The sequence below is a fragment of the Rhinichthys klamathensis genome, unplaced genomic scaffold (assembly GCF_029890125.1).
Source record: "Rhinichthys klamathensis goyatoka isolate OS25496 unplaced genomic scaffold, OSU_Roscu_1.1 h1tg000127l_1, whole genome shotgun sequence".
NCBI lineage: Eukaryota > Metazoa > Chordata > Actinopteri > Cypriniformes > Leuciscidae > Rhinichthys > Rhinichthys klamathensis.
Genome location: NW_026606664.1, coordinates 232,004 through 246,203, shown reverse-complemented (window position 1 = coordinate 246,203; position 14,200 = coordinate 232,004). Strand labels below are relative to the sequence as shown.

General features: G+C 41.3%; 1 protein-coding gene across 1 annotated transcript in view; it reads left to right on the top strand.

Moving 5' to 3' along the window:
- cpamd8 (C3 and PZP like alpha-2-macroglobulin domain containing 8) overlaps positions 1–14,200 on the top strand; it is a 36,176-nt gene that overhangs the window by 8,959 nt on the left and 13,017 nt on the right. Inside the window, exons 13-28 of the mRNA XM_056256360.1 lie at positions 896–1,024; positions 1,115–1,310; positions 2,159–2,334; positions 2,471–2,620; positions 2,706–2,864; positions 2,955–3,097; positions 3,201–3,263; positions 4,239–4,470; positions 5,443–5,596; positions 6,534–6,673; positions 8,515–8,566; positions 8,686–8,984; positions 10,197–10,422; positions 10,533–10,709; positions 10,847–10,928; positions 13,706–13,862. Coding sequence (XP_056112335.1) covers positions 896–1,024; positions 1,115–1,310; positions 2,159–2,334; positions 2,471–2,620; positions 2,706–2,864; positions 2,955–3,097; positions 3,201–3,263; positions 4,239–4,470; positions 5,443–5,596; positions 6,534–6,673; positions 8,515–8,566; positions 8,686–8,984; positions 10,197–10,422; positions 10,533–10,709; positions 10,847–10,928; positions 13,706–13,862 — 2,535 coding nt within the window. The remainder of the gene's footprint in view (positions 1–895; positions 1,025–1,114; positions 1,311–2,158; positions 2,335–2,470; positions 2,621–2,705; positions 2,865–2,954; positions 3,098–3,200; positions 3,264–4,238; positions 4,471–5,442; positions 5,597–6,533; positions 6,674–8,514; positions 8,567–8,685; positions 8,985–10,196; positions 10,423–10,532; positions 10,710–10,846; positions 10,929–13,705; positions 13,863–14,200) is intronic.

The following is a 14,200-nucleotide window of genomic DNA, read 5'->3' as shown; positions in this document are numbered from 1 at the left end:
GAGTGTGAACAACGCGCATACACTGTAGATGATTCTCTCATCTACACAGATGCATTTTACTTTTTGCAAATGATAAATTATTATAAGGAAAAATATTAAAACACGAGGGAAATCATTGTTGTGTCCATGACGATGGGAAAAATAAGCATAAAGCTTACACATTTACCCAAATTATTATATGCATGTTTAACCGAAGCTAATTTGGGTGGGTTTGTCCCATCCCCAATGTCACTTCTCTTTCTTTTACGGCCCTGACGAGAACATCGATCTCCTCGGCTGTGAACCGATTCTGAAGCGCGCCTGGTAAATGCGCCGTTATAATAGTTTTGCGCCATGGAACAAGCGCACCTCGTTCATCATGCTCTTAAAGGGAATGTGATATGACGCTCTTATTGGTTTGTTTCCCGTTACGCCCAAACCACACCTATGAATAATGAAGCTACTTCAGACCAACCCCTTTTAGATTTGCGTCGAGCGCAAAAGTCATTTATCCCGCCGGTTAAATAGCAACAGCGCCGAGATCCGCCCACAAAGTTACTTGCGCTTGACACTTGCGTTTTAGATCGTTAAAATAGGGCCCTTTATGTTTTGGTCTAAACTGGGTTTTATTTACCATAAAGGTTTGCTTGATCAGTGAGAAGGCCGTCTTACAGGTAAATACAAAATACATTCTTGGATCTGTGTAAATCTAAAACGGTCTGTAGTTTGGTGCCTGTGAACTACAGTATGGTTCGTGGTTGATAAGAAGGCTATCTGAAAGAGAACTACTATTGATTGTTTATTTTGCATAGCTGTTCACCAAAAGTTTGGTAGAAGCACCAAGCAGAGTTCAAATGAAACACACAGTGCCCTACATTTCTAACTTCATTTGAATTTTTTCTCTCTTTGATTGCAGTCAAAAGTGACTGCCATTGATGGCAGGCCTGCAGGAGACCAGTATCTCCCCAACTATCTGTCCATCAGTAGCTGGTATTCTCCGAGCAAGTGCCACATCCAGCTTCTAAGTCCCCATGCTCCTCTTATGGTAAGAGACATTGCCAATATCATTAGTGGTGATTGCTAAGATATACACAAGTATTTTATAAGTTTAAACAACCTTTAATCATGTGTCTAGATTGGAAAAGAAGCAGAGATCTCCTTGAAGTCCACCTGTCCCTGTAACTTCACCTTGCACTATGAGATCGCCTCTCGTGGGAATATCGTGCAGTCTGGTCAGAGGCATACCAAGAGCATGGCCCACCGTGAAAAGAGAGCTACCATCACCTTTGACACGAACATTCACACCACTGCCAAACCACCACAAGACACAGGTCAGTTTTATTGCAATAACTGCAATCAGCCTTTGTTCAATTTATTAACTTAATGGTAACGCTTCCTTTTACAGTACAGTACTTACGTGTACTTACAGTGTACTTACCTAGAAAGTACTGGCTAATATAAGGTAAGTACATGGGTTAGGGGTAGGTTCAGGGTTAGTACCTAGTTTTTACCCAGTAATTATAGTTACTATAATAAGTACATAGTAAGTACATGGGTAACAGGACTGTAAAAGGAACTTAATAATAGGCCTTTTTGTCCTTAAAAATAAAATCAGTGTCATTTCTATCACATGTAAAGTTATGTATTGTATTAACATTCTGTAATTGATTTTGGTCACTCTTTTAAAGATAATTCCATAGCTAAAATGTATGAATTTTATGCATGCATTATATGTATTATATGTATCAGTTTTATGCAAATACAATTTTTATTATCAAATATTTCCACTTTTTTGCATAAAGTTGAAAATGACAAACAAAAATATTCTGTTCACGTGTGATTTTTACATTTATGTGACAACCATAGTTTTTGAAAAATGTATGTATATCATTTTCACCCAGTATGTTTGAAACGCTTTTTATTTCACCTTTTTTGACTTTCTTCTTTTTTAACATGTTATTGATTATTTTATAATGGACTGTTATTTCCATTTCTGTTACTTTCTGTTTTCTGTTCTGTGTACTAAGAATTATGTTGCATCTTTTCATAACAAAATGTTTTGGAACATGAATTAATCAATTAATGAAGCTTACTTATACCTCATAAAGGCACTATTGTTCCTCTTGTTTTTTTCCTCCCCATTTTTTTCTGTCCATCTTTATGTCCTCTGTCTGCCCAGACTCTGGTGTGTCCTCTTCTCAGGCGGAAACAGACAGCTGCGTGTCAGTTCTGCATTTCAATGTGACTCCTGCCATGGCCCCTCTCAGTCGCCTACTGGTCTACTATGTTCGGGAAAATGGAGAGGGTGTGAGTGACAGTCTGCAACTTCCTGTGCAGCCCCGCTTCGAAAATGAGGTGGGTTGAGTCGCTCACTAATTGTTATTCTGGCGTATAATTTATTAAAGGGACAGTTCACCCAAAAAAATAAAGTTCTGTCATTATTTACCCACCCTCATATCGTTTCAAACTCATATGACTTCCTTGTCTTTAGGTCTCTTTGTCTTTGTCCACAAATGAGTCGATGCCAGGCAGTCCGGTCAGTCTGAAGGTCAGAGCAGAGAGTGGCTCATGTGTATGTGTAGCTTCTGTGGACAAAAGCATGTACCTTCTCAAACCAGGCTTCCAGCTCACACCTGAGAAGGTCAGTCCTCATCTGAAGCTTCAAATATACCACCAATAGCTTGGACGTTGTCTTAACTAGGTTTGCTGGGTTTATTGGTTTGCAGGTGTTCAAGGAACTGGCTGACTTTGATGTATCTGATGCCTTTGGGATACCCAAAGATGAGGGACATTTTTGGTGGCCAGGCTTGTCGTCGCGAAGACGACGCTCCTCAGTGTTTCCATGGCACTGGGACATCACTAAAGATGCCCGTTTTGCTTTTACGGTGAGGACATCACTGTCTCCACTTTTTTAGAAAATATAAACCTCTAGTTTAGATATCAAATGCTAATATGTCCATGCAATTGTGTTGAAGGAGACGGGGCTGGTGGTGATGACAGACATGGTGAGTCTCAATCACAGGCAGAGTGGAGGGATGTATACGGACGAGGCCGTGCCTGCTTTCCAACCGCACACCTCCACCCTGGTGGCAGCTATGCACTCCCGATCTGGGACACGGTACACATGCTCACAGTGTCTGAAATTATAAGGTTAATCTCAAATTCCATTGTCTCTAAGTTCAGTAAGAGAATTGTTTCTTATGTCAGTGTGTGTTTTTCAGGGCAGAGAACCGCAGACGTACATTCTTCCCAGAAACATGGATATGGCATTGCTTTAACGTCAGGTAGTGAAATATTACTTTGGTTAACTCGCATTTCTAGATTTTAGATGCATGCAGAAACATACTGAGTACAATACAGCTACAAAATGTGGGGTTAAAAAGATGTTTTTTAAAGAGACAAAAGTGACAGTAAAGACATTTATAATGTTCCAAATGACTTCTATTTCAAATAAATGGTGGTATTTTAAGCTTTCTATTCATAAAAGAATCCTGAAAAAAAAAACATTATGGTTTCCGCAAAAATATTAAAATCCTTTCCTCTCATGTCGTTTCAAACCTGCAAGACTTTCGTTCATCTACGAAACACAAATGAAGATATTTTAAAGGAAATATGAGAGCTTTCTATCCCTCCATTAAAAGTCCACACAACTACCACTTTGACGCTTCAAAAACATTTCTGAAGAGACAAGATCGCTTTATGATGAACAGATTTAATTTAGGCTTTTATTCACATATAAACATTCATCAACTCACACATAAGTTGTGGTAAAAGGAAGCTCAATCATGCTTGCTTGACGTGCGAGAACCAATGAGGTTCATTGATTCTCGTGTTACGCAGCACGTTTGAGTTTCTGCAAGAACCAATGAGGTTTGTTCTCGCGCTTCAAGCTAATATGATTGAGCTTTTGTTTATGTTCCTTGATCAATGTTATTATGTGAATAAAGACTAAATTCAATCTGTTCATCATATAAAAAAATCCAGTCTCTTCAAAAATGGACTAAACCGCTCGATTCGTTTGGATTAGTTTTAAGATCTCTTTATGAACTTTTTTATACATTTAATATTTTTAGATTACCGTGTTAAAAAAGAGAGAGTGGCCAACCTAGGATGGTCTGAATGTAGGCCTTTTCTATGATAAGTTGCGCTCACCTCAGCATGCTTCTCTTTGGGAAGCCAACTGGTGCGATACATGAGACCCACAGGATGCTCATATACACATATACATACTTTTGACTAATTTTAACTTTTATTTACAGCAGTGTTACTGGTGAGGCTGAGTTACGTTTGGATGTCCCCGATTCCATCACCACATGGGTGACGAGGGCTATTGGTCTGTCTGCGGAGAAGGGTCTGGGTCTGGCTCAGACTGCTGAACTGCGCACATTTAAGCCCTTCTTCATCGACTTCACCCTGCCGTACAGCGTTGTCCGTGGTGAACAAACCAAAGTCCCGCTGACAGTGTATAACTACCTTCCTACATGTGCTGAGGTGTGTGTGCGCGCGCATGTGGTTTTACACAGATCTTGTTAAAACTGATCAATATTTGTCACAATCAGATAACAGAAAAAGATGAAAGTTTCATATACCTCGTTTCCACCAAAAAAGAACTGGTTCGGAACTGGTGCTGGTTCAAAGTTGGTTCAACTTGCGAACCTTCTCAGAACCTGTTTGTTTTTCCACTGACTAAAGAGCCTAGCGAACGACATCGCTACGTCACTGTGTACTTCGCCATACGTCTTAGCTTTCCCATTCCCGTCGTGTTGTTGGTCACAATAACCCCGCCCCCCCCCCCCCCCCCAGCCCCCAACGTACGCATGACGTGGTAAAAGAACGGTTCTAGTCCAGCAAAGAGTTGGTGCCGCTTTAGAACCAATTTTCCTGGCCGAGAACCGGTTCTTTGGCTGTCGAAATACAAAGAACTGGTTCGCGAGTAGGCACCGACTCGGAACCGGCTCTTAAAATGCTTTGGTGGAAAAGGGGTAATAGAGAATTGGGGCCAATAAGGAACCACCCAACACACTCTAGCAACCATAAAACAACAACAACTCAGAACATCTTAGCAACTGAATAGTAACACTTTGGCATCATGGCAACAAGTTTTGCACAGACAAGCACCTTTTACAAGACACTTACATGACTTTGATACACTACCATGGTTTCTGCCTTCATATCATGTGGATTCAAATATTATTTAGTATCAGCTTATTTTTGACTTGAGGTATGTGCAGAGAAAAGATTTGCAGCAGTTTTTGGCGCTGAGGGGTTTAGAGTTGAATCCTTGAGGAACGATGGGAGCCCATGAGTTAGGCAGCATGGAAAATGTGCAATGCACCTCAAAAATTCCCTAGAATCCTTTAGGAGCCCTTGGGAGTTCATGCCGTATTTTTGAAAATGCGGGCAGCATGTGTTTGTGCAATACGGAGAAACTCCATGACTTATTTGTACGCTCATTCTCCGTAGGTCCATGTGACAGTGTCAGTGCCCAAAGGGATCAAGTTTGTGGGTCACCCAGGGAAACACCATCTTACCCGGAAAAAGTGTGTGGCGCCTGGGGAGGCCACGCCCACTTTTATAGTTCTGCTCTTTTCTGAACTGATATCCGCCAACATCACAGGTTAGTCCATTAAATACTTCAGCAATGCCCCTACAGGTGGGTAAATCAACTACTTTAAAGAAACAGCAAACTAAATCAGAACAATTACGTGAGGTGCATCTTGGGATAATTTTTTAAAACGTATTAAAGGAGTTAACCTGTATGCTGGACATGTTTCTGCCTTCATATCATGTGGGTTTGAAGCCCTTAGACCAAGACATTTCGGATCATGAGAATCAAATCTGGTCGCTTTTTACTGGTAGTGTATAAATCTTGGGTTTGCTACGTGTTTGACAAGAAGTGTGTATTTATTCTCACTGTAGTTTACAGAAGGTTTATTATTACAAGACATTGCAAACATTCTTGGGAATATTAATCAATCGTTGTCACATTCTGACTCTTTGGCTTGTTTCAGTCTGCAATTTTTTTAATGTAGTGCCATTTCAGCCTTAGCAAAGCACAGTTGCCAAATAAAACCTTTGTCATTGACTTATGTAATGACCCGTGCTGGAGAATAGCTATGTTCTTTTTGGGCTATCAGATGAGGAAAAGTACATAAGGGCATAGTGGTGGGGGTCTTTTCCATCCATCTCTATGGTGTGTCAATGAATTTGTAGGTCAGTGCTAGCCAATGTCCTAGTCCCCCTGGCTCCAAGTCCTTCCTTCTCACTACACACATACAAAGGGGTTTTGCTGGCAAGCAGCCATTCTGCTGCAAAGCCATGTGTGTATCCTATTATCCCCAGGCCATCAGGGTCTCGGAAGACATTACGGGTTTGTTAAAAAAAAGGGAAGAAAGCATGCTGCCGGAAGTCTCACATGTGTGCACTTGTATATATTTGTGCATGTATACTTTGCCAAACAGAAACTTTTCCCCTTTTATGCACCCACAATGCAAATAAAGCATTTTCTTCATTGAGTTGTTCTCTGTCATTTCCCATATTTGTTTCCATGGCAGTTCGTGCCGTGGCCTACAGTGAGCCAAGTTGTTGCTCTGATGGGCTGCAGTCCAGCAAAGCAGGCAAAGTGGGTGAGGAACAGGAGGACAGGAGAAGCCCCGCAGGCATGGACTATGTTCGCAGGAGCGTGCTGGTAGAGGTGGGGACCCTGAGTCTTATTGTCGCTATATGTTGTGTTGCAAACAGGTGTTTTAGTGAGTGTTATATACAGGTCCTTCTCAAAAAATTTGCATATTGTGATAAAGTTCATTATTTTAGATTCATTGCACACCAACTGAAATATTTCAGGTCTTTTATTGTTTTAATACTGATGATTTTGGCATACAGCTCATGAAAACCCAAAATTCCTGTCTCAAAAAATTAGCATATTTCATCCGACCAATAAAAGAAGTGTTTTTAATAAAAAAAAAAAGTCAACCTTCAAATAATTATGTTCAGTTATGCACTCAATAGTCAATACTTGGTCGGGAATCCTTTTGCAGAAATGACTGCTTCAATGCGGCGTGGCATGGAGGCAATCAGCCTGTGGCACTGCTGATGTGTTATGGAGGCCCAGGATGCTTCGATAGCGGCCTTAAGCTCATCCAGAGTGTTGGGTCTTGCGTCTCTCAACTTTCTCTTCACAATATCCCACAGATTCTCTATGGGGTTCAGGTCAGGAGAGTTGGCAGGCCAATTGAGCACAGTAATACCATGGTCAGTAAACCATTTACCAGTGGTTTTGGCACTGTGAGCAGGTGCCAGGTCGTGCTGAAAAATGAAATCTTCATCTCCATAAAGCTTTTCAGCAGATGGAAGCATGAAGTGCTCCAAAATCTCCTGATAGCTAGCTGCATTGACCCTGCCCTTGATAAAACAGAGTGCACCAACACCAGCAGCTGACATGGCACCCCAGACCATCACTGACTGTGGGTACTTGACACTGGACTTCAGGCATTTTGGCATTTCCTTCTCCCCAGTCTTCCTCCAGACTCTGGCACCTTGATTTCCGAATGATATGCAAAACTGAGCAACAGTCCAGTGCAGCTTCTCTGTAGCCCAGGTCAGGCGCTTCTGCCGCTGTTTCTGGTTCAAAAGTGGCTCGACCTGGGGAATGCGGCACCTGTAGCCCATTTCCTGCACACGCCTGTGCACGGTGGCTCTGGATGTTTCTACTCCAGACTCAGTCCACTGCTTCCGCAGGTCCCCCAAGGTCTGGAATCGGTCCTTCTCCACAATCTTCCTCAGGGTCCGGTCACCTCTTCTCGTTGTGCAGCGTTTTTTGCCACACTTTTTCCTTCCCACAGACTTCCAACTGAGGTGCCTTGATGCAGCACTCTGGGAACAGCCTATTTGTTCAGAAATTTCTTTCTGTCTTACCCTCTTGCTTGAGGGTGTCAATGATGGCCTTCTGGACAGCAGTCAGGTCGGCAGTCTTACCCGTGATTGCGGTTTTGAGTAATGAAACAGGCTGGGAGTTTTTAAAAGCCTCAGGAATCTTTTGCAGGTGTTTAGAGTTAATTAGTTGATTCAGATGATTAGGTTAATAGCTTGTTTAGAGACCCTTTTCATGATATGCAAATTTTTTTTTGAGACAGGAATTTTGGGTTTTCATGAGCTGTATGCCAAAATCATCAGTATTAAAACAATAAAAGACCTGAAATATTTTAGTTGGTGTGCAATGAATCTAAAATATATGAAAGTTGAATTTTTATCATTACATTATGGAAAATAATTAACTTTATCACAATATGCTAATTTTTTGAGAAGGACCTGTACCTCTTCTGGTACTTTTTGAATGTACTGATTGATTGGACGAGCACAGTATAATTTGCACTGGAGATCACTTATCTGTTTTTGCGGTATTCCAGACCAGAGTATGTGAGCGGTACAAAGTTTAAAAAGGAGTGTGCAGAGGAGTTATGTGATTTTTGCTTGGAGCACAGAGTGTGTTTTTTTTGTATTTTGCTTAAATATCCCTCTCTTTTTGTTTTTCCGTAGCCTGAAGGTTTGCCTAGAGAATACACGTATAGCGTCTTTTTCTGTCCAAACGGTAAACAAGTGTTTCCTGTTCTTTATTAATTCTTTAATTTGTTCACACTGATAGTATTAGTTGCTTGCTTCAAAAATGGGAAATTTATTCTCCAATATTTCTACCCTCACATTTCGCAGAACGCATCCACATCTCCACACCCAACAAGTACGAGTATCAATACGTGAAGAAGCCAGCCAAAGTTGCACACGTTCAAGTGGCCATCAAAAGCCATAATGACGCCCACATTGCCCTCTCACCAAGCGCACATGACAGTACGGAAATGGTGGAGATTGTGCTGGGTGGAAGGCAAAACTCACGCTCCTGGATCTCACAGGGTAAGATGGGAGAGCCTGTAGCCAGCGCCCCAACGCCAGCAATCCTATCCTGGGATGAATTCCGAAGCTTTTGGATCAGCTGGAGAGGTGGGGGGGTGCAGGTAAGTTGAAAGCATTAGGAGTTGCCGTTTTTGATTTGATGGCTACCATATAGAGGGTAGTTCAGGATGTGACTTTAGGCCAAATTATAGGAGGTTATAAGCAGATTTACAAATTACCTGATTTTATGACCACAAGGGGTCGCTTCCATCAAATTGAGCCAGTATGTTCAGATCATGGCGATAGTGGCGCTTACCAAGTTTCGCTTTGGTACGAAAAAGTTTTGGACCATCACACACTTCCAGTTGACTTTGTTAGAACATAATTCAGTAACAGTTATGATTATCATAAATCCATTTTGTTAGGCTTGTTCATTGATGAAATGATGAGATGAAAGTGAAAATTGGATGGAGGGACTACAATTCTAGCTTGTTACTAAAAAAGTACACTATTTTCAGAACCGCTCCGCTGTTCTGAAAATGTAGTTGTGTTAGTAGTGTTTCTGTTTGTTTTGTTGAGCTCCCTAGCACTGCATACTAATGAGGTCATATTCTACTGGCTAATGTCACTGCAAAGACGCTGTGATTTATGACTACTGCCTAGCTCTTACTGGAACAAAAAGATTCAGATCCGACACTGAAGTTACTCTGCTTCACTTGTAAATTACTTGCACATAGCAGGGGCTATATTTGTTTTGATATTGTGATCTATTTTCATTGTAGCATAAGTCATATTCCATTTTAGATGGTCTAATGACAAACTCTTTTCAATACCAAGGTAGTCTCTTTATGGGAGATTCCAAACTGGGTCTATGTAGTCTTAATGTGATGTGCTTAGCTATTGCCAAGGGTTGGCAATTGTTTTTTATGAGCTCCCTGTGCCTGTTTAATGCAGTGTTCATCAAACTGCTTTTTGAGTAGAACTTAATTGGTTTCCATGTTATTATCGAATTAAAGTGTAGTCATACTTGCTTAGTTTCCTGTGAATGAATGCATACAAATCTCCACCACGTCATGCGCAGATCAGTTCATTGTTTTGCAAGGGTGTTTCCGAAAAAAGAAAAAAAAAATCGGAAAGAGGCTTTAATTTCACAAGATTTACAAGCAGACACAAAACACATGCAAAGTGCTTCTCAGTTTGGATTTGATCTTTAGCTAGCTGGTGTCCAAAACCCTTGTGAAACTATCGAAAAAAGACCAGAACAACTTGGCCTAGCTTGGTGATCAGCTAATAACTATAGTCTGGTTACATAATCCTTTCTTGTACGGTAAAAGGTTGGCCATGGCCTAGAGCCCTCCAGTGAGACCCTGATCATGCAGTGGGCCGGACCACTCCCTGCTCATGTGCGGCATATTGGCTTCTCCACTGGCTGGGGTTCCGTAGGTGAGTTTAGGATCTGGCGCAAAGAAGATGCAGACGAGAACCACAATGAGGCCTTCACTCTAGGAGTCCCACACAACGTGGTGCCAGGCTCAGAGAGAGCCACCGCAGCCATGATTGGTGAGGATGAATTCTTAGTGTATCCAACCAACAGAACACACCAAAACTTCACATTAAAGTTTGTTAGGTGGCATGTATAATTACTGTAGTGACAATCTTTTGTGTCCTAGGTGATGTCATGGGGCCCACCCTCAATAACCTTGACAAGCTCCTCCGACTTCCCTTTGGTTGTGGGGAGCAGAACATGATCCACTTCGCTCCCAATGTCTTTGTGCTCAAGTACCTTCAGAAAACCCATCAGCTTAGCCCAGAGGTGGAGACAGAGGCCACCGACTACCTACTGCAAGGTACAAGGCAGAACATGCCTTCATTCTTAAATGCGTCTTCTTGATTATTAATCTTCTGAAGAATTATTTAAAAGTGATTGAAGATCTGTGCAAACGCAGTGCAAACAATGCCTTGGGTCTTCCAATGTACCTGGCAGGTTATCAGAGGCAACTGACATACAAGAGGCAGGATGGTTCCTACAGTGCCTTTGGGGAAAGAGATTCCTCCGGAAGCATGTGGTAAGCCTCTACTGTGTGAAGTCTATACATGCCATGTCTGCTAATAAGTTGGCTTTAATTACAATAGTGTAAGCCATTGGTTCTAGTATGTCCTTTATTTAACCCCTCATCTCCAGTAAGAGAAAGGTGAACTTCACAAACATTCCATGTTTAATTATTTTTTCATATATTGACACCATGATACTCTGATTTATGGAAAGCTAAACCTCAGATTGAAAGTATATGATGTTTGTGTTCCCTAAAAACACAAAGAAATGCATTGTCCTCATGATATATATTTGTTTAGCACAAAAATTGAAGTGAGTCATTTAAGAATGGTTGTCATACTTTTAATAGAGCTATGGATTGTAAAATTTCGAGCTGACTGTACCCTGGAGCCTTATTAACAAACTACTAATAAGCTCCTGGACTCCAGTCACTGGAGTACAGATTTATTGGTTGTTTTGGGGGATTTCTTCCCGTGGTCTAGAGCAGCCATAATTAACTATGCCCTCTGTGAGGTCAAAACCCCCTACCCCCACTATATTGCCGGCTACACCGTCGGACACATGGGAGCCCGAGTTACAGAAAAATGAAGTTAGCCTCAGCTATTGGAGTCACTAAAAGTAGGGCACATGCCTGATACCTGTACCCCTTTTTCTTGTATAAACTTGCATGACTACTAGTCAACTAGTCAATTTTAACTAGTCATCTAAAAACGTACTTGACTGGCCTCCAGCATAATGTTTATATTGTAAATTACCCACCATACTCCTTGTTACCACAGCAGTGTTAGCTGTTTTTGGAAAATTAAATTATGCATTGACATAGCGTGTGTGAGTGGAGAAAATGTCCATGCAGGTGAGAAACAAATTTAGGTAAGAATGAATTGAGAAACCCTGACACCACTGAGAGTTCTGCATTAAGTAGTTGATTTGATGGGGGATTCCATTTTAAAGCTGTTGGGACATGATCCAATGGGAATGTCAAAGCCTCTCTTAGATTGTACATTCGTCTGAGACTGTTTACAAGTCCAAAACAACCTCGCTTTTGTTTCTGGTCCAGTTTCAGCTATTAGCACAGATCATTTATTGCCAGGTGAACAGCAGCTCCAGAGCTGGGCTAATATTTCCCAGCTTGGGCTGAATGATAGGACAGGAAATTGTGGTTCCTAATGAAAAGATTGGCCTTAATGGTGCAGCAAGTATTTAATGTCCCCATCAGCGCCTTGGTGCCCTAGTAATGCCAAGGCCTTCAAACCTAATCTGCTTCAGTGGAAAGAGCAGCTAATGTTCTGGAACACAGCGGAATTTTTTATTTATAAATGCCTGTTCAGCTTTAGCAGTGTTTCGTAATGTGTGTGGATGTCTTCGAAAGTGGAGGAAAGATGTTTAGACCTTGGACCAGACCTGGCAACCCATCCTCTGGCATCACTCGCTGGCATCAGCATGTCTGGATCCAATGTGAGCCACATGCGGCAGTAATCTACTCTACATCCCCCAGTAACCCCCAGCAATCCCACAAACTCATGTAAGGTTGCTCTAGAACCTGAAAGACTTTCTCCCATGGACCACTTATGGAGAAATGTTGAATATACTGGCGACACGGAAAAGTGAAAAGAGATCCAGACTGATGAGGTCAACAACAATTTCTGTGGACATGGATAGAAATAAAACCCAGTTTTATACTATGAAGGTCAAATTCTGTTGTTGAAATTTTGGGCTGCCTTAAAACCACATTCAAAAATGATATGCTTAAGGTTAGTAGCTCTTCACCTCGAGTTTGTTATTGAATGCTTGAAGTGGTTCAACACAGATGTTTCCGGATCATTTTAAGAGCCCTGTTTGCCTTGAGAGTCCTGGCAGTGGTTTCCGAGCATTCCAAAGTATTAGGTAAGGTGACTTCTTACAAGGATCACATTGTGAGAAAGGCACCTTGCAAACTTCTGATTAAATGTCTTGTGCAAGCCTAACTAGAAGAATCAGGGGTGTCCCCTTCACTTTTCTGCTCTTTAAATCATCTGAACACTTTCTAGAAACTTTCCCTTGGGTCAGGCAGTTAAAGACTCTGACACGGTATTACTTAACATTATAAAAATTCCTGAAGGCTCAATGCTCCAGTCTTACGACCTCTCTTGGGGAACATAACATTCAAGGCCAGGCCTGCAAGGACTCTGTAGTGTTGTTTGGGTGTTTGTCTTGACATCCCTACAGCTCATGCCTTTGGAAAAACTCGATGATTGTTTATTTATTGACCTTTATTTTAAGTGAAGTCACTTGTATCATCATCTGGCTGCTTCCAGGAATGCTGTCATGACATGCCATGTTGAGTTAAAACAAATCAGAACATGGTTTACATGTTTGTAGAGCCTTGGTTCATTTGACTCACCGAGCTGAAAGCATTTACAAGGCAAAATCACTCAGCATTTCCATTAGCTGTTTCTTACACTTATAAAAGTTCATCGTTGCTGTGATGTTTTCAGTAGCTTTCAGTTTATGGATGTATGTATTCCTGCATGCAGAAACATACTTGATTTGGAATTCTCTAATAAAATCGACTTTGTTCACATCCACACTCTATGTATTAACTGTGTCGCTTGACTTACAGGCAAGTGTTTGAGTAAGTTTGACAGGCCAAGAAAGAAAGTAGTTATGGACAAAGACAGTGGACAATTTTTGGTCAATGTCAATTGTCATACCTTATGAGACTGATTTCAAACTCCTTACAAGTTGCCTAGAATGAACTTGTAACTTGTTTAAGACATCAGTGTTAGTATCTGTTACCTCTTGGTCCTCCAGGTTGACTGCATTCGTACTGAAATCGTTTGCTCAGTCACGTGGCTTCATCTTCATTGATCCTGAAGAATTACGTTCAGCCAAATCCTGGCTGATCACTCATCAAAAGAACGAAGGATTGTTCCCAGCAATGGGCCGGATCCTCAACAAAGACCTGCAGGTACATAAATGGAGACTACTTATTGTTCAATTCTGAGAAATTTAGACTACCTTTGAGATTTCAGTGACATGGGTGAACTAGGAAAGGTCCATATGGAATTCTATGCAGCGGTGCTCTGGCCCACTGAATTCGTAAAAGTTTATCCAAAAGACCTTATACAAAAAGGATAGCTTAGACCAAGATATGTTTACACTTGATACAGATCCTTTCTAGAAGAACTATTTAAAAAACTGTTTAGTTGTCTCAGAACATTGTATAATTAAGCCAGTAGCCTTTAGGTTTACAAGTTCTCGTCAAACTGAGGAAGCTTGGATAGAGGTGTTATTTATCATCACTCT